The 22,253-nt window shown below is 39.7% G+C and overlaps 2 protein-coding genes and 1 long non-coding RNA gene across 9 annotated transcripts; 1 reads left to right on the forward strand and 2 right to left on the reverse strand.

The window, feature by feature from the left end:
• Positions 1–1,971: 1,971 nt before the first annotated feature.
• LOC115737566 (protein MLN51 homolog) lies at positions 1,972–8,851 on the reverse strand. 5 transcript variants are annotated; one of them, XM_048273738.1, is made up of 13 exons: positions 7,926–8,851; positions 6,815–6,917; positions 6,488–6,720; positions 6,356–6,397; positions 5,556–6,247; positions 4,920–5,028; positions 4,451–4,570; positions 3,771–3,826; positions 3,598–3,643; positions 3,339–3,404; positions 3,186–3,263; positions 2,460–2,546; positions 1,972–2,360 (listed from the first exon to the last, which is right to left on the reverse strand). In XM_048273738.1, exons 1-10 carry the CDS (start codon positions 8,492–8,494, stop codon positions 3,377–3,379), a joined length of 1,998 nt encoding a protein of 665 aa, XP_048129695.1. In that variant the 5' UTR covers positions 8,495–8,851; the 3' UTR covers positions 1,972–2,360; positions 2,460–2,546; positions 3,186–3,263; positions 3,339–3,376. The 5 variants fall into 5 exon arrangements, with proteins under 5 accessions (XP_048129695.1, XP_048129691.1, XP_048129693.1 ...); XM_048273734.1 differs by having other exon boundaries at positions 5,556–6,397; positions 7,926–8,538; positions 8,624–8,848; XM_048273736.1 differs by having other exon boundaries at positions 3,350–3,404; positions 5,556–6,397; positions 7,926–8,849.
• LOC125313756 lies at positions 3,333–8,880 on the forward strand. Its single transcript, XR_007197335.1, has 2 exons — positions 3,333–3,450; positions 8,832–8,880. It is a non-coding gene; the product is annotated as an uncharacterized LOC125313756 (long non-coding RNA).
• Positions 8,881–11,200: 2,320 nt separating this feature from the next.
• Positions 11,201–21,842, reverse strand: LOC115737559 (coatomer subunit beta'-2). Of its 3 annotated transcripts, XM_048273727.1 has the most exons (26): positions 21,762–21,780; positions 21,639–21,726; positions 21,145–21,165; positions 20,986–21,047; positions 20,773–20,827; positions 19,668–19,704; positions 19,218–19,543; positions 18,998–19,129; positions 18,768–18,916; positions 18,271–18,339; positions 17,766–17,916; positions 17,620–17,685; positions 16,912–17,100; positions 16,402–16,542; positions 16,241–16,315; positions 15,957–16,133; positions 15,744–15,835; positions 15,537–15,653; positions 15,156–15,270; positions 14,933–15,004; positions 14,139–14,335; positions 13,960–14,053; positions 13,365–13,471; positions 12,949–13,081; positions 12,503–12,720; positions 11,201–11,572 (listed from the first exon to the last, which is right to left on the reverse strand). In XM_048273727.1, the coding sequence occupies exons 2-25, from the start codon at positions 21,639–21,641 to the stop codon at positions 12,547–12,549; spliced, it is 2,754 nt and encodes a 917-aa protein (XP_048129684.1). In that variant the 5' UTR covers positions 21,642–21,726; positions 21,762–21,780; the 3' UTR covers positions 11,201–11,572; positions 12,503–12,546. The 3 variants fall into 3 exon arrangements, with proteins under 3 accessions (XP_048129684.1, XP_030525597.1, XP_030525596.1); XM_030669737.2 differs by having other exon boundaries at positions 12,579–12,720; positions 21,639–21,842; XM_030669736.2 differs by having other exon boundaries at positions 21,639–21,841.
• Positions 21,843–22,253: the final 411 nt, after the last annotated feature.

Consider the following 22,253-nt stretch of genomic DNA (forward strand, 5'->3'; position numbering starts at 1 on the left):
GTGGTGTGGTTCTAGGTTTCAAGGTATACATGGTAGGTTACAAATTCTAAAAATTGGGGAGCTTGTTTCGACGGGTAGGTTCTGCGCTTCGGTAGGTGAAACCCGGAATCTAGAATCTGAAACATGTTTTTGTATTTTTCTTGGTATATGTTTTCGTGCAATCTTGGAATATTTCATGACGTCCGATGATAAGTGCGTAATTTGAAACCACTAGTATGAGCTTCTATTTTCGGTAGTCTGAACTTCAATTTTCCGTGATACTTATGATTGAGGCATTCACTTTGTTAACGTTTCATATTTATTCACGTGTCTAAGTTTGAATCGTGGTTAATGGATTGTTGCAGCAAGTGGTATTCATTAAAAGTGATGATTCGTTGTAATCATTCAATTAAGAATATAGGTGGAACCTTCGACAAGGTAGGTTCCGGGTTTCAAAAATGAAAAACATGTTTCGACGAGTAGGTTTCAAGTTTTAGGTGGAACCCGAAACCTCTCACTCCTACTAAAAATCATATCATAGCTTGCTCAAGGCAAATTGTTACTCAATGCTTTAGAGTTATGTATAGACCACATACTCAATTCGTTTTTATTTTTTTTGTTTAAAAGACCACAAAACTAATTCAACACATAAAATCCACAAATCTTAAAAGTGAAAATGTAAGTAAAATTTTCTTTTGTGTGAGGCAAAATTACATGGGTCAGTTGTCCGAACAATGGGCAAGATGTTAGTGAACGGTGATTTTTGATGGCCTATCGAAACATAAAGGACTTATAATTTTCAGTTGACGGTGGCAAATTTTCAAGTAAACACTATTGCGCGAGCAAGTATTGGAATGTGCTAGTAAATGTAATCCGTCTATAGTTTCCAAGTAGTAGAGCCTCCGGGGAGCAAAACTGAAATTTAGAAAGCTGTTTTGGATTTCATCAGTATAAAGGGTGTTCCTATAACTTTTTTTCTAATTTCAAGATATGAGCAAAATCCACACCATCCTTACTTGGCCGGTTGCCACGAGTTAAACTCTAGTAGACGCGGATATCCATCCCTCGTGACGGGTAAGTCCGAACCGAACAAGTGTGGGAGGATTTGAACCCGGCACGCATAGGTTAGATCTAAACAATGCCAATACACGCGCCTCAATGACAAGTTAAGGAGGTGGGGGATTGAACCCTTCACTTCTCCGGATATTGAAGGTGCCCAATCATTTAGGCTATCAAGGTTGGCTACCAAAATGCCAAATCCTCTCGGTTTTGCAAATTTTGGGATTTGGAAAAGGGAGAAAGTACATTGATTGCTTTGGAAATTTTGGGTTGGCTTTCAAAACGCAGATGACCATAGATTTCCGATGACCATCTGCCGATTTATAGGCTAGTGAAATGTCATAAATTACAAGCATCTCTTACTAGACCCTTGAAAGGAGCTGAAACAACCTTCCAAGATTTTGATCATCGCCTTTTATTTTATGGTTCCGTTTTTTGTTTGACCTTCGATTTAGTTGTACCGTACAAAAATGATGGCGTTTTATCTAGTCAACCCACTTTTTCTGTAGAGTGATTCAGGTAGATGCTCAGAATAAAAGAAATTGTCAAATAGCTCTTCGCTAGTGATGAGGACGTGGCTGTAACGCAAATTATTGAGCTTCCAGAACATCCCAACTGAACCTTAAGGTGAGAGAAATTCAAACATTCATAATTTCAATCTCACCGTCGTGAACATGCTGCAAGTTTCCTCTATATTACAAAAGAGAACGACAAAAATAAGACAAGAACTGGCTTCGCATGGAAAAGAACACGACTGGACAAGAACTACCATTCCCATCGAAATTCCATTAACCCAATGAAAAAGAGCTTGAAAGATACACTCAAATGTTTTACGGGCACATTTAAAGGACGAAAGACACTACCTTCCAAGGAGAAATTGTGTGCAATAAGGTGCTTTGTGTGTGCGTGTGATGCACAAATAAGCACAGTAGGTAAATGTAAAGAAGACATGCTTCCAATGCCAATTGAAGTTTGAAAGTAGCTGGTACAGATGGTTTATGGAAAAGAATCATTGACCAACTCAATTAACATAACACTTGGATTATGGCACTAGAGCCCAGTCATGTCCCGGAAGAATAGTAAAAACCATGCATTAACCAAACCAGAAAACAGGGCATCAGAAAATGCAAATCTCGGGAACACAGAACTCAACCACACGATACTATCAACTTCATGTCTCATAACAGCTGCTGCTGCACATTGATTCTTCTTATTCATCTTCTTATAGCTCTCTGAAAAAGCCTGTCACCATCTCTCTCTCTCTCACACAAAAGCTTCTTTCAGAAATCAAACCACAGGTAAACCGACGAGTAACAGAACACCTAGCAGACAGATTAAGGGCGAAAAATTATTTTCCATCCACTTCTGCAGAAACATAATTAAGGAGGAGAAAAGAGATGCATTTGGGTCGATTCCCATACCTTACATTAAACAAGAAGACACCACCCGTCAAGCTACAATACGGTTCTCAACTTGACTGCAGCATGACCAGGTATTTGCCACTTAACCTACAAACACCGAGAGTTTAACGAAAACCTTAAGACAATTTACTTCAATCCAAGCCCATAAGAATGCATAGTAACAACTCAATGAACCTGACTGTGACACCACTCAACTCTATTTACACATCTGATCATACCCTCACATCTTTAGTTGAAATATTTGGTCAACTAACCCAAAGCTTTCAGTCCGTCAATAGCAAGCCAACTTTTAACATACATCTAAAAAACTGTAGGCGTAAGTTGGAAACATGGCTCAGGTTTAAATCATAGTTTGAGTACTCCTGTATTCCATATATGCCAATCAGACTCGATATAAGAGATAACCCACAAACAACCGGCCAATACATTTTTGCTGACACTTTCTTCTTTTTTTTCTTCAAATGATAAAAAGATTTCATCAAGAAAGTACCTAGAAGGTAACACTCCTGTATAGAACGGCTTCAGGTAGAAGCCACCCATATACAAAACTATGCAAGAAGACTGTTTCTACCAACCCACGAACAATATGTAAGAAATTGAACTTTCCTGCACATTTTTATTGAGACATCGATGGATAAACTAATAAAGTTTTAACAATAACAGGATATTTTCTAAAAGAATAGTACCATATACACATGCAAGCAAGGAAAAAAAAAAAGGCCATACCTAACCTATCTGGGAACATATGTTGGCCCAAAGTGCACCAGACCAAAAGCTGGAAATCACAAGGGCCTAAGAGACGGCCTGCAAGAGCAGAAGACCATTGTTCAGATTCATAGAGCACCAATCAGCCCAAAAAACATTTGGGGAAATCTCGACCTTAAACTTGCTAATTCAGTCTCCACATTATTGAAGCTTCACTGGCCGAAATTCATCTCTGAGTATCTGCACATGCAAAGATATCACCGGGATTGAGGCATAACGCATGTGTGTAGAGAGAGAGAGAGAGAGTCATTTAAAAAAAACATCTATAAGAGGAGATTGTATGAAAAATAATTCACAAGAACATTCTGTAGTCTTAGTAAGAGGGCTTCAAAGTCTAAATAAATAGAGGTTTGCAGCAGACTGAGCAACTTGCCTACGAGGTTTATTTTGTCGCTGTCCATGTTCCTCACTTAAAAGTTCTGCACACAGAAGTCAGTATTTTCAATTTCATATCCTAAAAGGTCACAGTTTACAAACTTTGATTTCAACCAAGCTCAAGCCAACATAGAGAGAGCGCAACTGCAAATGTGTATGCTCATCTCTTACCAGGTTTTTGAGAGGGCTTCCAATCAGAGTTAGTTTTGTTTGACTGACCTTCCTTGCTGCATATAAAGACACAGAGGCAACCAAGTCTCAGCATCATTTTCCCAGAACTCCCTCGGTATATAAAAAGAATGGATCGCTACTTTCCACCCTCATATCAAATAACATGATGTCGAAACATCAAGGTAAAGGAGTTTATATGACTGTAAAATAAGCCAGCCACGACTTCAACATGTCAAACTGCGAAAGTCAACTTCTGTCGACATAGTCCACTTTCCTTTAGGATTAAGCATTTGGAAAAACCAGCAACGATATGAGAGAAGTATTTTTGTTTAAAAAATGAAGTGTACTACCACCTTAAAGTGATTTTCCTCTAAAATCACCTTTAATCCGTTTCATGTTTTCATAAACCTATTGAACCTGACACGAATCTTGACTTCTGTCAAGTTTCTCGAAGATGGCAGTCAAACTATAAATAATCTCTAATTTCAATGTTTACACAGGCAAATTACTTATTGCAAGAGTCAAATCTAACACGTCTACTCCATTTTTCCACCTGCGAATCAAAATATCACATCTTCAAGCATGGAAAACCAAATGTAGCTGAAACAAGTAGTAAATACCTAATGAACATCACAACAAATTCTAAAACCACCTTAGCTATCCCCAGTCGAGAAACTAACCTTGACGTGGCCATTGAAGTTGTCTGCCCGGAAGGAGCATGATAAGCACCATCAACAGCAATGTACGGCGAACAATATGTAGCCCCTAAAGCTCCTGCGGCACCCGCGAGTACGGGTAACCTGATGACAATGAAAATTATTTACTACTTCAGTTTTTCTGCAATTACAGAGTGCAAAGGTCTCAGACTACGGACTAGTTTAGTTATGAAAGAAGTAAAAGTAACCATCTGCATAAACACAACATGACAGATAAGTAAGGTGCCCAATCTATTCTAACATCCTCTGACCGAGTTAATGACTTTGCATTTGTATGCTCGATCAAGACGCTTAATAAGGCACTCAGTCCGGCGTAACTTCAGAAACAGATCAAAGCATGCCAACTAATCAGTCTTACTGCACACATACAACTTTAGGAAACAGGAGAAAGCAAATGGACAGAAACAGGGCAATATAAGACAAATTACTGTACCATGTCATCTCAGAATTTGCCCCCAGACCAAGTTGAGGTGGGGCAACATATCCTGGAAATGCCATGCCAACAGTCGGGACTCCAGGATGCTGACCACTAAATTGCATAACTGCAGGCCATTCATCAGCATAACGAGACAAATTTTGTAAGCTAAACGGAATAAGGACCCAAATCTGCAAATGCATATGCTTCATGTTAACCAGAAATTCATGATCAAAATGGTCCTTGCAATCAAGTCCCTCAACAATGATGAAATCCTTACTCTAATAAAGGTTGCTGCTACAGAAACACTCGGACAAATCCTAAATTATCACAAAAGATGAAAACACTGTGGAGTGTTGACTGCTGATTGGATCTGATATTTTACCGAACTTCAACATAACACAGAGAAATAGAAAGATGCAACAGAAATTCATGTTAACCAGAAATGCATGATCAAAATGGTCCTTGCAATCAAGTCCCTCAACTAAGATGAAATCCTTACTCCAATAAAGGTTGCTGCGACAGAAACACTCAGACAAATCCTAAATTATCACAAAAGAAGAAAACACCGTGGAGTGTCGACTGCTGATTGGATCTGATATTTTACCGAACTTCAAAATAACACAGACAAATAGAAAGATGCAAGAAATTTACCAGGTAAAAATGCGGGAGTACCAGGGAAGTTTTGATCGCCATGACCAACACCCATATTCCCACCAGCCCCCACGACATGAGCACCACTGTAAACAAAAGAGCCCCTCCCACCTCCTTGAACACTGCCTTTTCCCTTTCCAACCAAAGCCCCAGCTGACTTGTTTGCTTCAGAAGCAGCTTCCATCTCTGCGGTTTCATATGAATTTACGGAAGCAGCTGTTGTAGGTGGAGAGGACGCTTGAGATCCACTACCAGGACGCTGTCCTGCTACTTGAGGGGAAGTTTGAACTCTATTTGGGCCAGCATTTCTCTGACCAGCATGGACCTGCACTTGTGGCGATAGTCTGTTCCTTTGGCCCTGGGAAGGGTTATTTTGATAAGGCATCTGTCCTGCAGGGGGAGCCATTGCCTTTCCTTGAGCCCTAGTCTGAAAAGACTGAGAAGCATTGACAGATGAACCAGTAGGAGCAATATGCAAAGTGGCCAAAGGTTTCGCAGCAGAAGTAGTGACAGAATCATCAATGGAGAGCTTATCTATGCCAACTGAATTAGCTATGTTCTTTCCTCGCAACAATGCATTAGGAGGAGGCCCAGAAAAATTGTCATCCACCATAGAAGCACGATTGTTCCGACTAAGATTTCCAACTTGCCCATCCTTTTTCTGTGTTGGTGCAACATCCTTACTAGTAGAGCTGGAAGGATAAAAAGGTGGAGAAGCAGAATTCAAACTTGATGCAAATGTTTGTTTTTTTGCAGGAGCTTGATCAGCTTCTGTATTCAAAGTGGATATAAACACTTGCCCCAAGTTATCTTGCGAAGCTTCTTCAACAGGCTTCTTGGATCTGAAATTTTGGGCGACCAGAAGCATATTGAAGTATTAGCTTGAGCAAGAGGAAAAGACTAATTAACTCGACATAGAAAACAGTACTCACTGTTTGTTATGATTTGGAGGTGCATGACTGCTCTTCTTCAGAGAACTTTCATATCTTCTAGGCCCTCTCCCTCTCACACCTCTAGGTACTTGGTTCTGATTGCTACTGTTATTACCTGTGCCAACTGGACTATTGTTATCAAAAGCTCTTGCTCTGTTCCCTCTAACATATCCACGGTCAACAGCCCGATTTCTACCACGACCTCGATAATTACCTCTGGAAGTCCTCCTTCTCTAGATGTCATGACAATAAAGCAAAAGGTAAGCATCAGTTCACCTAAAAAACATGCTCTTGACAACAAAGCACCACTCCTGAGCATATACCCACCTCATCATAGCGCCTTTCTTGCATGGTCATCTCTTCAAACTTGTCATGGCCCCACTTCCTTTCATCCTTTGACTCCCACAGCCTCCTACCACCAAAAGTCCTCCTAAACAAGAAGGAAATGCGTGGAAAGTAAATGACGTCTTTTCCTGAATCTTAAAACCTATTAGACACAGAGAAACATCTAATGCAGGATAGTAATACTAGAAAAAAGTGATGCACAAAGAGATTACAAGGAGAAAACACTCATGTCTCACTACATGCACCAGCTAAACGAGCAGAAAGAACACTGGTCACTAACTTGCTCTCAACATCATCATTCTAAATCAGAAGAATGATAGTAACAACGTAGAATCATCTTAAGAATTGCCAGCTAGAAAAATATAGGGTCCATAAAGAATGATATCAAGGAAAAGATTGGTTTGTTAAGAACAAAAACAAAGTGTACAGAGTGAGGGGGTCATGTCGATACAATATGTTCTATGCAATAATTTTAATCGGGCAAAAGACTGACAAACTGCTAGATGAATTCATGAGGATGGTCAATTGCATAGACTCCTCAGAGATATCAAACAAAATGTGCCAGCACAGACCCACTATGTTTTCCGTACTTACCCAGCAAAGTCTAGAGACTCTGGGGGCCCTAGCAGACCCACTTGTTGAACATTGTCAAAATACCTAAGCAAACACCACTTCACCCGTAAAATTTATAAAAAAAAAAAAAAAAGAACACGTTCTCTGTCCTCAAAAGAATCCTAAATCTTTATCCCAAAACCACACTACAAAGTCATTGTAACAAAACTAAATCATATCTACAACAACAAATCTACTGCTGATGTAATAGTATCATCACATTTCCAACCTATCTAATGTCTACCATAAAAAAGAGAGCAAATAATTCCTCCAAAGGTTCCCACATCCACAGCTCAAACATAAAGAACAAATTGAGTCCTAGGACATCCCTCCTACTAACAAGACATTCGTACATAACCAACAAATGCAAGCGGGTTAAAAAACTGTCAAAGCTACACCTGCCTCATTCCACCAGCGTCTATTGCATAGTCTATCAAATCCTACTCATGAAAGCCATAAAAGAACTATTTACAAGCAGTACCTGTTGCGGCCACCTACATTGTCCCGAAATCGATCATCATGCATGTAAAAAGCCCCAGCAGTGGGTACTGCGTAAGGCTCGTTCTCCTTCTTCTCCACCTGATCTTCTGCCTGATCCTCCCCCCACTCACCCAGAGGCTCCTCCACGGCTATCTGACCCTCATCCTTGAAATCTCGATCCACCACCTCTTTCTCCTCCTCATGCCCCATGTTGATGTTGTCATTCCTCTCCACTTCCCCAACACGCCTCTCATTCATTTTTTCTTCATCAATCACTTCTTCCGCGTCTTCATAATTGCCTTCCTCCTCTTCCTCTTCTCCATCCAATTCTTCCTCTTCCTCTAACTCACCCTCTTCATCGTCATAATCAGCCGCCCCACCCTCGCTGTCGGACTCCTCGGAGCGAACCCGACCCGCTCGAGATTCCTTCCCGCCTTCTCCCTCCAATGCCTCTTCCTTCTCACTCTCCTCGTCGTCACTCGCAGCTCTTCGCCTCCGCATCGCCAGGGATTGCTTCGTCTCATCGGGATCGCTCTCGTATTCCACCTCATCCTCTCTCCCCGTAGCCATCGATTCGGCCTCAACCGGAACGCCACACTCAAAATCGCCAACACTAGGAAAGGGAAGGAGAGAGGGAAAAAACAAAAATTTCAATGGATCGAATGAGAGCGAATGTTTCTCAACGACCACGCACCTAGCAGAACGGATTGCACGCAAGCACAAGCCACTGTCGCCGAAACGGAAGTGCCAAAATTGCTAAATCCCGAACCAATGACGATCCCCAAAATCTTCGATGCCGTAGCGGCAATCGTTATTAGGGCTCGAAATTGAACGAATCAGGGGGTGGTTGATTTTGGCTCCGCAATCGGAGAAACGATTCGTACTGACGAAAACCCTAGATTTTTAGAGAGAGAGAGAGAGAGAGAGAGAGAGAGAGAAGGGGGAGGAGAGATTTTTGTGGGTGCGCGTCATCAGATGAGCAGGAAGAGAGAGGAGGTCGGAAGCGTTGGATGGTTGGTACTTGGTACTCTGTCAAAGTGAATTGTGGGTACTTCGAGGGGTATTTTGGGAACTTCGCCAATGTTTCTGACGCTTTCTGGTTTGCGATTGCTGATTGGGTTGTCTTGACACGTCGATCTGGAGTTGTTTTTCCTTTTTCAGTTTTGTGTGTAAAATCTTCCAAAAAAAAAAAAAAAAAAAATCGAAACAGCTGTCCCGAAAAGCGGTAAATACTTTTTTTTTTATATTTGTTGAAGCTCATCTAAGGGTGCGCATGAAAATACTTCTCTATGAGAAATCAACTTCTGATCAGAAGTTGATTTCTCTACTTCTCCTCAAAAGTAGAAGTTGATTTTTATACTTCTCCTCCAAATTGACTTCTAATCAGAAAAATTTGTTTGATAGCGGTTAAAATTTCTACTTTTGAAACATTATTAACAAAATCTTCGGCGGCGATAATCGACGGTGGTCGGCGGCTTCTGTGGCGGTGGTCGGTGGAGGTGGTGGCGGCGAGCGGAGGCGGCCGTCGGCGGTGGTCAGTGGCGATCGGCCGGCGGTCAAAGCAACGGCGGTCGTGGTGGTCGGCGGCGATCGGCGGTGGTTGGCGGCGACCACAACCGCTGTGGTTGGCGGAGGCGGGTGTGGTCCAAGAAGTGATTATGAAGCCAAAAAGTTAAAATTTTTTACTTCTCAAAATTTGCCAAAAATTCTATCAGAAGTGAAAAATTTTATCAGAAATAAAAAATCCCACAGGAAGTCAATTTTTTTACCAAACGGATTTTTACTTCAATCAGGTTTTTATCAAACACATTTCTCTGCCATATGGGCTTTTCGCAGAGAAATGCAATTTCTGAAGTGTTTTCATGCGCACTTTAAGCAACCAAAGTTAAATGGGTAAATGGCACAAATGGTCAATGTAGTCCATGAAATTTAAATTTATTTAATGTGATACTTGAACTTTAACTCAACGTGCAATATTAACTTTGAACTTCTAAATTGTTCAACATAGCCCTTTGACTTCTAGTACATATTTAATTTAGTTCTTAGACTATATGAAAATATTCAATATTATCCCCGAACTTGAATAAATGGAAGAACAATATTGAACATATTCGTACATTTTGAGGACTAAATTAAATATGTACCAAAAGTTCAGAAATCACATTAAACAAATTAAGAGTTCTTGTATATTGAACTAAAGTTCATAAACTACATTAAATAAATTCAAAGTTCAGGATCCTTGTACATTGAGCTAAACTTCAAATATCATGCGTGTCAATATCTCGGGTTAAATCCTCTGCCCCTACCGAACCTGATTAGAGATGACAAGCTCCCTGATTCTATCGTTCTCTAAGCAGGTTCGCACGGTCCAATTCGACCCGACAAGAGAGAACGTTTCAGATGTCTGGTCTCATCTTGTCCACTACTATCGCATTGCTAGTTCTAACTTTCCAGCATTAGCCCCCGCAGCAAAGGACCATAGGCTTTGCATGTTCCAAAATACTTGGAAGATCCAAGCATCGGGACGAACACTTTTTGGAATAAGCAAAAAATTAAAGGAAAACCCTTCGTCTCGTTGAAGGGCGGAATTCGGCCAAGTGATCGAATTCCTCTACCGCAATGAAGAAGACTGTATGATGTAAACGCGTTTCGTCTAAAGGACCTTTTACGGCTAAGGCAGAAATTATGCAGAAACCACGACAAAAGCTCGACTGGAAAGAGAGATGATTATCGCGATCACAAAGAAATTGGAAAACCATAATGAAGTGCAAGAGTTGATAGATTGGATAACTAATAACCACTATTCAGCCAATTCGCAATGACAACAAAAGCTCGACTGGAAAGAGAGATGATTATCGCGATCACAAAGAAATTGGAAAACCATAATGAAGTGCGAGAGCTGATAGATTGGATAACTAATAACCACTATTCAGCCAATTCGCAATGACTGGAATAAGTATTGATAAGGAACAACTCCTCGAAGAACGTAACAAGTAAAAGAAAGCAACTGAAACTAAGAAGCCTAACACATTGTGCAATACACAACTCAAGTCGCCAAACTACCAGCATCGCCAGGTATAGAGAAAAATCCTAGTGAACACTTTTCAGGAATATCTGCAGCGAAAGAACAGGGCGGGAAAAAGGAATCAAGTTTCTGAATGCATGGATCTAATCCGAGACCTTACCAAATTTATTTCGAATTTTTTCAATAGTAAAATCCAAGTGGAACGCACTGTAGTTCCACTTCCAATTGAAGATGTGATCTCACAAGCTTTGTACCCTAAGTAAGAATGCTCCAATTGATTGCCAAGGTATGTATCTTGGGACAAACACAATCAAATAATCATCAAAATTACTCCTGATAAGTACTTCAAATATTATACTCTACAACAAAATCCGCCACGTACACTTCCTACCAATGTATTATGCCCTAGCTAAGCACGCTTTCCATTAAAGAACTACCGCCAGAAAAATCTCATAATTCTCTACTGCCACAGAAGAGGATGGAAATGTGCAGAGCATGTCCAAGTCTCTTTTCCACCAACCCTCTCCCATCAGCCAATTGAAAGTACTTGTTCTCACCTTAAGGATAGTACAGCGGCAAGGAATTCTCTCGAAGATAGGGGAACTAATGATGTGGCGTGAGCACTGCCGACAAAGGAAAAAGAAATGTAAGAAGCAACTCTAAAACCATTGATATCTACCTCACAAGGAAAAATAATCAGATGTGACAACATAAAATAGAGACAAAAAGTAACTAGATCCTCCTCTATGGTTTAAGGAAACAACTTAATTCATATAGAACACTGAGTCACCATTTGCAAAGGAAAGCACGTCATGAAGATTATAGGCAGTTGCATTACAATGGCTCAAAGCTCAAAATTCACAAAACTACTTTAGCAACATTCACCAAGATTCGTACTAAGTCTGAAATGGCATATACGTCTCATAGCACCAAACAGTAAGCATCTTCTCCCAGATTAGTGGAAAAGGCCAGAATAGCACATTGGTATCTCAATAGAATTGCTACAGGGAATGACTGCACTCTATATAGTTGATATGATGAAAATATCGATTCATAAGACTAAGATCCAGCTCTAATTGACCAAGATGCATCTCATGCGATGAAATAAGCCCTTTTATCAAACTTCAGAGGTATCTTGAGATCCTAGGAGTTATCAGCACCCCGACGAACCGGTTCTTAAACCAGGGGCCAGTTGGGTAGTGCGCAATTACAGAAAACCCTAAAATTCAGAGATAAACAGAACGGAGATTCCAATTTTTTGTGAACAAAGAACATAGCAGGAAAGAAGAAAATGAGAATGTCAAATGATATGCCAACTTCTTTTGCCATGAGCCATTCGTAAACAGCCTCTAAAAGCATGCTCAGAATAGTATAATAGCAGAAATAGCACCAGCAGGAGAAGTCCTACATTAACATCTATCATTACGATGAATCTCCTGGTTTCCATCTACTTAAGAATGTAGAAATATCTAAATAAGGTCAAACAACTCAAAATGCAGAAATATCTTGTGTAAATGGGAGTTGGAAATGGCACTTTAGAATCAATTAATCACCAGGGACAAAATTTGGATTTTCACACTGGCCCAACCAATTGCTTTTAGGCCGACGGAGTTCCTTCATTATTCGTACCCCACTCTTCTTCAGCCTCGTTGCCATTAACGAGCACGGCACCATCATTAGAATCGGCATCCACTACGACAGCCTCCTCTTGGCTCTCTTCTTCTGCATAATGTTCCTCAACATTTTGTTCCTCTCCATCTACTTCAGTGACCTACACAAATGCATAGGTAAGTAAGCTCTCCTTCCCTCATCTTTTAACGGCTGAAATGAAAGATGTCAAATTTAGGAGGAAAACAATTCATCCATAGATGACAAATATCAACAAATGTATGTTTACTGCCATATTATAATAGAAACACAATATCCTGATCAATTTTTACCCAAATATCGGACAGGTGAATAAAAATACTCTGAAAAAATAAAGGATTCTTTAATGTACCTCATGATTTGAGTCACCATTTTCGAGAGGTTCATTTTCCTCATCCACTTGCATGTTTCTGAAAGCCTCTACGAGAGTACCGTGTGATCTATCAGTGTAATTGAGATATTCTTCAGCTGGCGGATGAACACCCCTATTGAACAACACAAGGATAATCAGCCCAAGTAGATGGAGATGAACACCCACGAACGAAGCATGTGACCACAAAGAACTAACTAGGAAAAATGTGATGCCATATCATGCAAGAGAAAACGAGACAACTAAAGAAACAGCTGAATTATGGGAGTCACATGCTACAAGGAGCTAGAAAAATGGAAGTGCTTAGAGAGAAGAGTATATAAGCAGGTCCCAGTTAGACCTCAAAACTATAATGCAGAAGAGAGATAATATTCGCGCAAATGATAGATTCTTAGTACCTGGATTCTGCAACTTTGGATTCAACCGAAAGTGCCACTTGCCAATCATCAAACAAGTTGGGATACTCTTCAGGATCAGCCAAAGATTCAGCGGCTTTTGGATTAACCTGTCATTAGGTGTATTGCGTATTTTAACACTAAGCAACATATACTACCACAGTATCAAGAAACATTCACGGCTCTTTGCTGAGTAAAAGAATAAAATAACTTGTGAACAAGTAAGAACATAAGAGCGCATAGGCTATTCTATATATGGGTTATCAACTCAATATATCTAAAACAGACAAGCAACTGAATTGGAACTCATTCACAATACCTAGAAGGAAAGCATCTATTATGATGATGCATCTAACAGGGAAAAATAACTGAAATAAGAGCAGAACTTCCACCAAATAGTCAAGATAGCTTGCTAAGGGGGAGAAAACCTTTAAAAGTATCTATAGCAAACTTTGGATCTAGGTGTAAAACATTGAAACAGGCACTGGGGAAACTTACGAAAAGCTTTGCTTGTTTACGAGTAAAAGCATATGTCAAAGCAATCAATGACAAGCACCAGTTGCTGTACAATCAGGAAAATAATACAGAAATAAGTTACCTTATTGAGGTCTTTTCTCCAAATAGCAACTATGTCTGAAACTTTGCTAGGCAGATAAGATCGCGCCATCAGAGCAGCCTCAGGTATCCGATTGCTGCCCAAAAGAATGGTTGGATTGATTTTTCATATTCAATATGGCACTTGTGGAGGTACTTTTAAGTAAATAAAATAAGGATTACCTATCCACCAAGAGCTGGAGGCAGTCTTCCAATTTTCCCAACATAAACAGACATAAGAATGCAACATTGTTCTTTCCTTGCTCTTTAGCAAGGGATGCAAGTCTTAAAATTCCTTCCGCATCACCCAAGGAAGAGTAGAGCAGTAGCAAACCACTCAAATCCATCGCGTGATTCATACACTCTTCTGCCATATCCAACTGCGATAAATGATGACAATTAGAATAATGTAAAATTAGCCAAAATCATAAAAGCTGATAAAAGGCAAAAAAAAAATGTCTCTCAGTAAAATGTTTAGAGATAGAAAAGGAAATAAATATTGAAGACTCTAATCACAAATCTGAAAAGTCCAGCTCAGATCGAGACTGAATGTTCATTGAATCTCATCTACGCATCACATTATTTTCCTACGCAATCCTCACTCCAATAAGATCACCAGAATCAAACAAAAAGAAAGACGTTTAGTTTGTGCAAAAACACACTTCTGTCCCCTAAAAAGATGTACACAGCTTCAACAGAACTTTAAAAAAAAAAACAAACAAACAAAAACCTTAGTTACCAGAAACATAACTTCCTAAAGCCCCCTCTCCCTTCCCTCTTCTTGTTTTCCAATTCGCTAGTCTTCCATATTAACAAAATTTTCCTTTCCCCTTTAAAGACTAGATTCATTTATAAATTCAGCTTTCATGGTCACATCATCCGGACAGAATTTGATCTTATAGATCACAAAACGGTTTTAGAAAACTTGCAGCTGATAAAACTAGAACCACAAAAGTTGTGTTCAACAGAAAAAGAACCTTTCCAGTAGACATGGCTAATTCTCCCAACTGTTTCCACTTCGACTCGCTCTGGACTTCCGCAGCAATTTCCTGTAGCCAAGCAAATGAAATTGTATTGACATAACAGCTAATACGGCAAATGTAGGTCTTTTGTAGCAATTTCACTGCTTTTACAACAGGTTTTACTAATACCATCCTACGTTCTCTGGTGACACTTCAAATGACAAAATACGTCACTCACCTTTGCAATCCCCAATCTGCCAAGTTGAATGGCCAGTTCAAATCTATAATCTGGGTCTGTGGCCACTTCAAGTGCATCTTCTACCATACCTCGTGATTCCAAGAAACGGGCGACACTGAAATGTGACATGAGTTCCAAAATGAAGTTAAAAGAGACAATGACAATGCTTAAATCATCATAATCAGTATTAGAAATTGCATGTGTTCACAAGAGGCCAAGGAAGGAGAGACTACTTCATTCATTGAATCATACATGGCCAACGCAGCCATTAATAACAAAACGTCAAAGGCATTGAGTTATTATTTTCGAAATATTTACGGCGTCTTCGAACATATATATAGTGTGCAAATGAGGTTTTCTCAATGTCGGCTATTGCTTTACCTGTTATGGTGCTCTTTCGGAATGGAAGGTAAAATCTCATTTGCCCTCTCGAGATCTCCACGCATCACTAGAGTCTTGTACTCGATCAAGCTGAGAAGTAAAGTGTATCCCATGACACTGCACAAATAGTATAAGAAACCAACAAAAGCTTGGTGAGTGTTGGCCATGTGAAACTCACAGTCCGAGAATTACGAAATACATGCTCACTTAAATTCTTTGTCTATTAAGTACACCCGGCTTTGACTTGCAAGATATCCTAGCAAGTACATGGGCCTGTCCAGATGAAACATCGTCGTCACCTGACATAACAGATTGGTCAAGAAGATTATCAATTAATAATGTAATATCACTAAATGATAAGACAGTAGCAAGGGGAGAAAGATAAGAGCAATATGCAGGTACAAGATGAAGGCATTATACCTCGCCACCAACACAGTAATTAAGCCTCCAGGAAGAGTTATTGTAGATGAAACAATCACCAACCCAAATACCAGTCCTGACACGTTCATTGGTTTCGTGAAGAAGCTCAAAGGCATCTTCAACTCCTTGTTCGTCTACAGCTTTTCCACTGTCCAGAAAAGAAGAAACTACATCCCTCTGCCAAACAAAATATAACCTAGATGTCAATAGACAATAAATTGACCAAATGAATAGTGAGCTCTCCCAGAGAGACCAATGAGAAATGTGGAACCTCAGATCCTTACATTGTACTTCAGGATATAGAAAGATGTATCACTGGCAATGGCCACCAAATCGCCACTGTCAGCCCAGTAGAGGTTCTGAAACAGCAGAGCAACATGTTAGGAAGGCAGAGAATTGTGGCTGAAACATGAATAGAAATTATAAAGGTATCTGGTAACATTACTTTCACGTTGACATCAATTCTTCTGATCAACCTGCATTCAGCCCAATCATAGAAACAGATGAAGTCATTGGAGCACATTGCCAACAATGTTCCACCGTAAATACGTTCCGCCGAAAAGGTTGGCCGAACACTTCTTTTTTCCTGAAAATTGACCTCTGTTATGTTCCATTTCCAACCTCCAATTCATGCAATAAATAGATAACACTAATCCATCTACATAAACTCTCGTACGGGTCAGCACAATGGAGAGAGAAGAAGGACATTAACTAATCAAGAATCACCCATAACAAGAAGAAACTCTGAGCTTCGGGAGTCATTTAATATGACACAAGTACAAACAATGGCAGAAAGTTAAAGTAGAAACAGAGAATTCGGGAAATTTAAGCTTCAGCCATCATGTTTATTAAAAGAAAAGAAAAGCTAGTAGAAAACAGCTCAATGAGGACTTCCAGAATCTCCACCAATAAAGAACTATAAAAACACTATGATTTCTGACCTGGAAATACAAACCTGGAAACTTTTACTGAAAATTTTGATCTTTGAAGTACTTTCTCTAACAGCATATTCTCCATCAGATGACCAGGCAAACTCCAACGCAGAACCAAAGGACCTGTTTCTCCATGCCAATGCAGTATATATAATGTATTCGCCATCTCCACAAACAACAACAAACCTCCCGTTGGGATTGTGCTTCAAGCTCTGAAAACAGCAAATATCTTTAAGAAGATGGAATGCATTAAAAAACCTTGTTTGCTGTTCATACTTAAAAAATAAAGAAGCTGTTTAGATGAACAATTTGACATGTTCATGACAGTAAGAACACAACATTCAGGTTAATAGCCAATTATCATTAATCTCTGCATTCCCTACATTGTCAGAATAGTTCCTACTTTGGAAAGTGAAACATAGTTCAAACTTCCACTGGAAACTGCATGCCAGGCAATGCAGAAATTGATCTCAAATCTTTCCAAAAGGATGAAGTACAAATGCTGCAGAAAATGCATTTCTACTCACAGCTGAGTTATAAACAGGACTTGAAGGAATGAAAAGTCATGATATTAAAAATAACAGTTGAGAGAACTTCTGTATGAAATATCTTCTCAATGAAGATACATTACGTAGCTATCAGAGCCCACATTGTTGAGAAATGTGAGAGAACCTGTGTCATAATGGAGTCTCGCTCTCAATGACAAAGTACCTTAGAGTATAGGAACTTACTTGAGGGTAAAGATCACAGGTCCCCAACTCCTTAACAGCCAATGGCAGCCTTTCTCCATCAGTAATCTAAAAGGAAGAACAAAACTTGTGAAAATCTAATCAAAACACATCAACCACAACAATGCATTATTTTAGGTGCCTCAAACCTCATAATCTGCTCCCACACTCTTAATATTCACTGTCTGAATTTCATTATGTTTTGCCCATATAATCTTCCCACTGTTGTCCATACTAGCAACAGGAACCTCCCGACCAAGTTTAACCATGATGGTTCCTTCATCATAACCAATCACAACCCTGTAAGGAGAGCACAAGTTACTCTATTTGCATGCAACTTATTTAAAGCAATATAAAGATGAGAGACAGCATGCAATAACTTGAAAAGGAAAATGACATGTGTATTAACTACAGACAAAAGCATCTTAAATATGCTGCTGAAACACTATGCAGGAGAACTACGGAGATATGGCTGTTGACCTGTTGCTCTATATTGTTTTTGTATTCTCTAAGCAAATAGAGAAGTTGAAGACAATTTCAAATGAAATTGCAAAATCAACTGCCAAATCTTCCAAAGACAAGTTAATAGCATAGACAGCAAAATCCCTACAGTGATCAAGCTAAATTAGTAGTGAATTCAACATTAAAACTTACCGCCGCGATCCCTTCATATACCCAATAGCCCAAACTCTTTCCAGACCATAATTCAATGTGTTCTCAAGCCTGCCAAGACAGAGTTACATAAAGTAGGATTGCACAAACTCAATTCTTCACTAGAAAGCTCCAGATAGAAAAACATGAGAATGACAAGCGCTGATAATTATAGTCAAGAAAAGAAGTGCAGATAATGCAAATAGTTCCACGCCTATTGTTGTTTAGCAGGATGAACAGAAAAAGGCTACATGAATCATGCATTAAAATAATAGTTCCATAACTAAATTGATGGATTTCGCATTTACTAGAATTTGAGCACTTAAGCTCCATATTTGAGCACTTATGTTCAGACGTCACAGAATCCAAGCGATTGATAGTATGCCCGTTATTTTGTGCATATGTTGGGTTATGGACTACGTGCAGTCCAATACGAATAATGAGAAAAAGAAAAACACTATGAATTTAACAAGACATATTATGCCCTCAAATGAACTCACCTATAAGTTGTTGAATGCCATATGCGAACTGTACCATCCTCGGAACCAGTAATTATTATAGGCAGGTCAGGGTGAAAACACACGGCTGAGACATTGTGTGTATGACCCTCCAATGTCTGGACACAACTTTTGGTCTGATAATCCCAGACCTGCTCAATACAACTGAAAAGTGAATAACAACAGTATGGATGCAGAACTAATGCATGGCTCGGAGAGAGAATGTGCCACACCTTTGCAGTATGATCATCAGAACCAGTAATGAGATACGGTTTATCACCGCCAGTAAAGTAATCCACACAATTGACTCCTTTCTGATGAGCATCTAGAGTAAAATTTGGGTCAGGTGAGCCAAGATTCCAGATCTGCACAAGATAACATAGCAGAATCAGCACGATTACCAATTAAAGCAGAAACCACAAGCAGGAAATAACAAAAAGTCTAAGTTCTTACTTTTATTGTACGATCAAGTGATGCACTAGCAAAAGTATTGGTGTCTTTTGGGTTAAATGTCACTTGCATGACATAATGGGAATGTCCCTCAAATATTTGCGTGCACACCCAACCTTTCTCCCAGTCCCAGAGTTTAATCAGCATGTCATCAGATGATGAGAGCACATATGGGAGAGTGGGATGGACAGCCACACACCTAATGTAATCTGTGTGTGCCTCAAATACTTTTATCTTGTCCATGGTGTTATAATTGTAAACGCGAATAAACATGTCATCAGCTCCAGCAACAACCCACTGCTTCCGCGCAATAAATTTGGCTGATCTAACTGTATACAAAGGGTGAGGACTTCAGAAAGGATGGATAACAAAAATGCTGGTACCAGAATGTCCAATGCAAATAGCAATCCCTCTAGAGTAAGTGCAAATGCAATTAAATCATGTACTAAGTACCTGGAAGTTCAGTGACTTCGAAGGACTTCACCATGGTCTAATAGCATCAAGAAAGTTTAAGTTAGCAAAATCGCTCATCCATCATCAAGATAAGCTAAGATATTCCACATCATTGACACATGTTCATTCGAAAGTACATTGCCAATATATCTTACCATTACTCCTCCAAGAAGAGCTTCTCCATGAGTTCAACATACGGATAAAAGAACAATGATAGTTTTTCAAAATAAATAGAGTTTTCAGAGCAGTTGGCTAGAGCATATTAAACAAAGAAGACAACTGATAAATGCTAATCGAATGAAGATATCATAGTGACACAGTGGCCACAATCAACAAATTATATCCTATTTGTGTAGAGACTGCTAACTAACTACATTTCTTGCATAAAAAAAATGGGTCTGACTTCACGGAAGCATATATGCAGATGCATCAAATATTGTCATCTGATCTTATGTTGGAGAAAAGTTCATATGTCATGCAGGTTAGTCACTAGGAGACATCAATTATAAAGGCCCGTGATATGAATAAAATAATGTGAGCTGTCCTTAATTATCTGCTGCTCTTACTTTTCTTGAAGTCCATTCGACTTGCTGAGACTCTATCAAGTTTAGCTTCATTTAAGCCATGCTCAAGCAGTTAAGCAATTTTCTCCAAGTATAAGCTCATTAAAAGTAGACAAGGAACTTTTTAACTCAATTCGGTGTTTAGAAGGCAAGTGCAAACTGAATTCACCACAAGAGTACCATAGGAAATTTACACGCTAGATTCAAAAGAGCTTGAACATCAACTTGTTTCTAGTAATTTGTTTATATCGAGTAAGTCTAATAACCATCGCATTCAAGCCAAAAGAATCGACTTAAACTGAATCTAATTCAAGGATCTTGAATCGATTTAAGTATTAGTAATGTGCAGACTCAGCTCAATTTTATCTCAAATGACTTTCTTTTACTGACTGAATAGATGGCAGAAATGCATCAAAAACCCTGACAAGCATGCTTTAAGTTCGACCAATCATTTCACTTTTTCTTTCAACTGACAAGTGAATACACAATACTCTAAGCACAGAAAGAATCCTCTCCAAGAAAGGTAAACTTTAATTCCATACCTGTGACTGGTAGTTCCAGATACAAACAGTTCCCGAGTACAAACTCGCAAGGATCCTGTGATTGAAAATAATGCATCAGAGAAAAAGGCAACCAGAAGGTGACATTAAAATACCTATACTGTGAAAATAATGTACAGGGGGAATCTAGCATAACTAAATCGTCTTGGGGAGAGAAAAATGGGTACAAGCTCAAGTACAAAGACTGTGCTATACCATGGTTCCGTAGGATGTAGATCGACGGACTTTACCCTCTCTGATCTTTGCGCGAGCTTCCTCTGATAACAGATGATTGAAAGAAAACTGTTACTCCAACAAAGAAGAACAAACGCATCAAGAACAATGAACATGAACTCAAGAGATAGACAGCAGTACCTTGATTTCGAGTCTGAGAGGCTGTTGACACAAACGAAAACAAAGGGAGAGAATAATTAGTCCATAATCAATCAACAAACACGCCACAAACCCAGTCCAATAATCCATTCCACAGGAGGAAAAAGAAAGAAAACCAGAAAGACAAAATTCCAATTGCAAATTTCATGCCAACCGAGGCATTCCCAAAATAAGAAACCACGCATTTCATACAGCATTAAACCGAAACCAGTGGGATTCAATGACATTAACATAATCGCGTCAGCTCCAATCAACAACGAGAATTATCGAATCATTCGTTCGGCACGGCTTTCCTTGACTTCTACCCCCAACAGCCCACTGATCCACACTCTAGCATTCGACCCGGACCTTCCTCGGACCCAAAACCGACATCCTTTCACACGAAACGATCCGGAAACGCCACACCGAAGCCTAATTACGCCAGATCTAAGCAGTATCAATCAGCAAAACCGAGAAATTCCGAAAGGCGTGCTCACCATTGTTGATCGGGATCGCTAGGTCGATCTGAAATTGGCGGAATCTGGAGATCCAGCTACCTCGGGGAGTGATCCAGAGAGAGAAAGGGAGAGAGGAGAAGAGAGAGAGAGAGAGAGAGAGAGAGGACGAGGCTTTGAACTACAGAGGCGAGCTCTGTTAATCCGATGAAGAGAGTTTTTATTTTTTTTTCTCTTCCCTTCCCTTCAATTTGTTTTATTTTTCTCCAGATCGATTGACGCTTTGCAGTGAAGGGAAGTGAATTTTGCGACACTTTGCCGATTTTGCCCCTCGGAGACCTCAAACTCTACAGTCGTGTGCGCCATGCCGTTTCGTCCCCCTTTTCGGTTTTGATTCGTCGAGCATTAAAACGACGGCGGCCCAGAGATACGAACTTCGAGCCGAGGGAAGACAAGGATCAGGCCCATGAAAAAAAAGCCCACGTTCATCCCACTTCCAAACAAAAAAAAAAATTCAAAAGGAAATTGTTCTTTTAATATCGTATCAAATGCATCTTTCAGAGTTCGAGAAAACAAAGACAACGAAGTCGAGCACTTGATCTCGGACACGGCATGCAAGTCAAATGAACATCTCGTGGATTCTCTTGTTCCGCAAAA

Source organism: Rhodamnia argentea, chromosome 2 (assembly GCF_020921035.1).
Source record: "Rhodamnia argentea isolate NSW1041297 chromosome 2, ASM2092103v1, whole genome shotgun sequence".
Taxonomy (NCBI): Eukaryota; Viridiplantae; Streptophyta; class Magnoliopsida; order Myrtales; family Myrtaceae; genus Rhodamnia; species Rhodamnia argentea.

Bases quoted from the DNA above. Each gene is read 5' to 3' on its own strand.
- LOC115737559 (XM_030669736.2), bottom strand. The intron at 19,130-19,217 runs GTAAGAACTTAG...TATCTTGTGCAG, and splicing joins CACTTGATCGTACAATAAAA to ATCTGGAATCTTGGCTCACC. The intron at 14,054-14,138 runs GTAATCCTTATT...TCTTTTGGGCAG, and splicing joins CTCCAGCTCTTGGTGGATAG to CAATCGGATACCTGAGGCTG.
- LOC115737566 (XM_048273736.1), bottom strand. From the start codon at position 8,494: ATGGCTACGGGGAGAGAGGATGAGGTGGAATACGAGAGCGATCCCGAT. The intron at 3,827-4,450 runs GTTAGTTTCTCG...CTTTATATGCAG, and splicing joins ACTTCAATGGCCACGTCAAG to CAAGGAAGGTCAGTCAAACA. The intron at 3,644-3,770 runs GTAAGAGATGAG...TTCTGTGTGCAG, and splicing joins GAAGCCCTCTCAAAAACCTG to AACTTTTAAGTGAGGAACAT.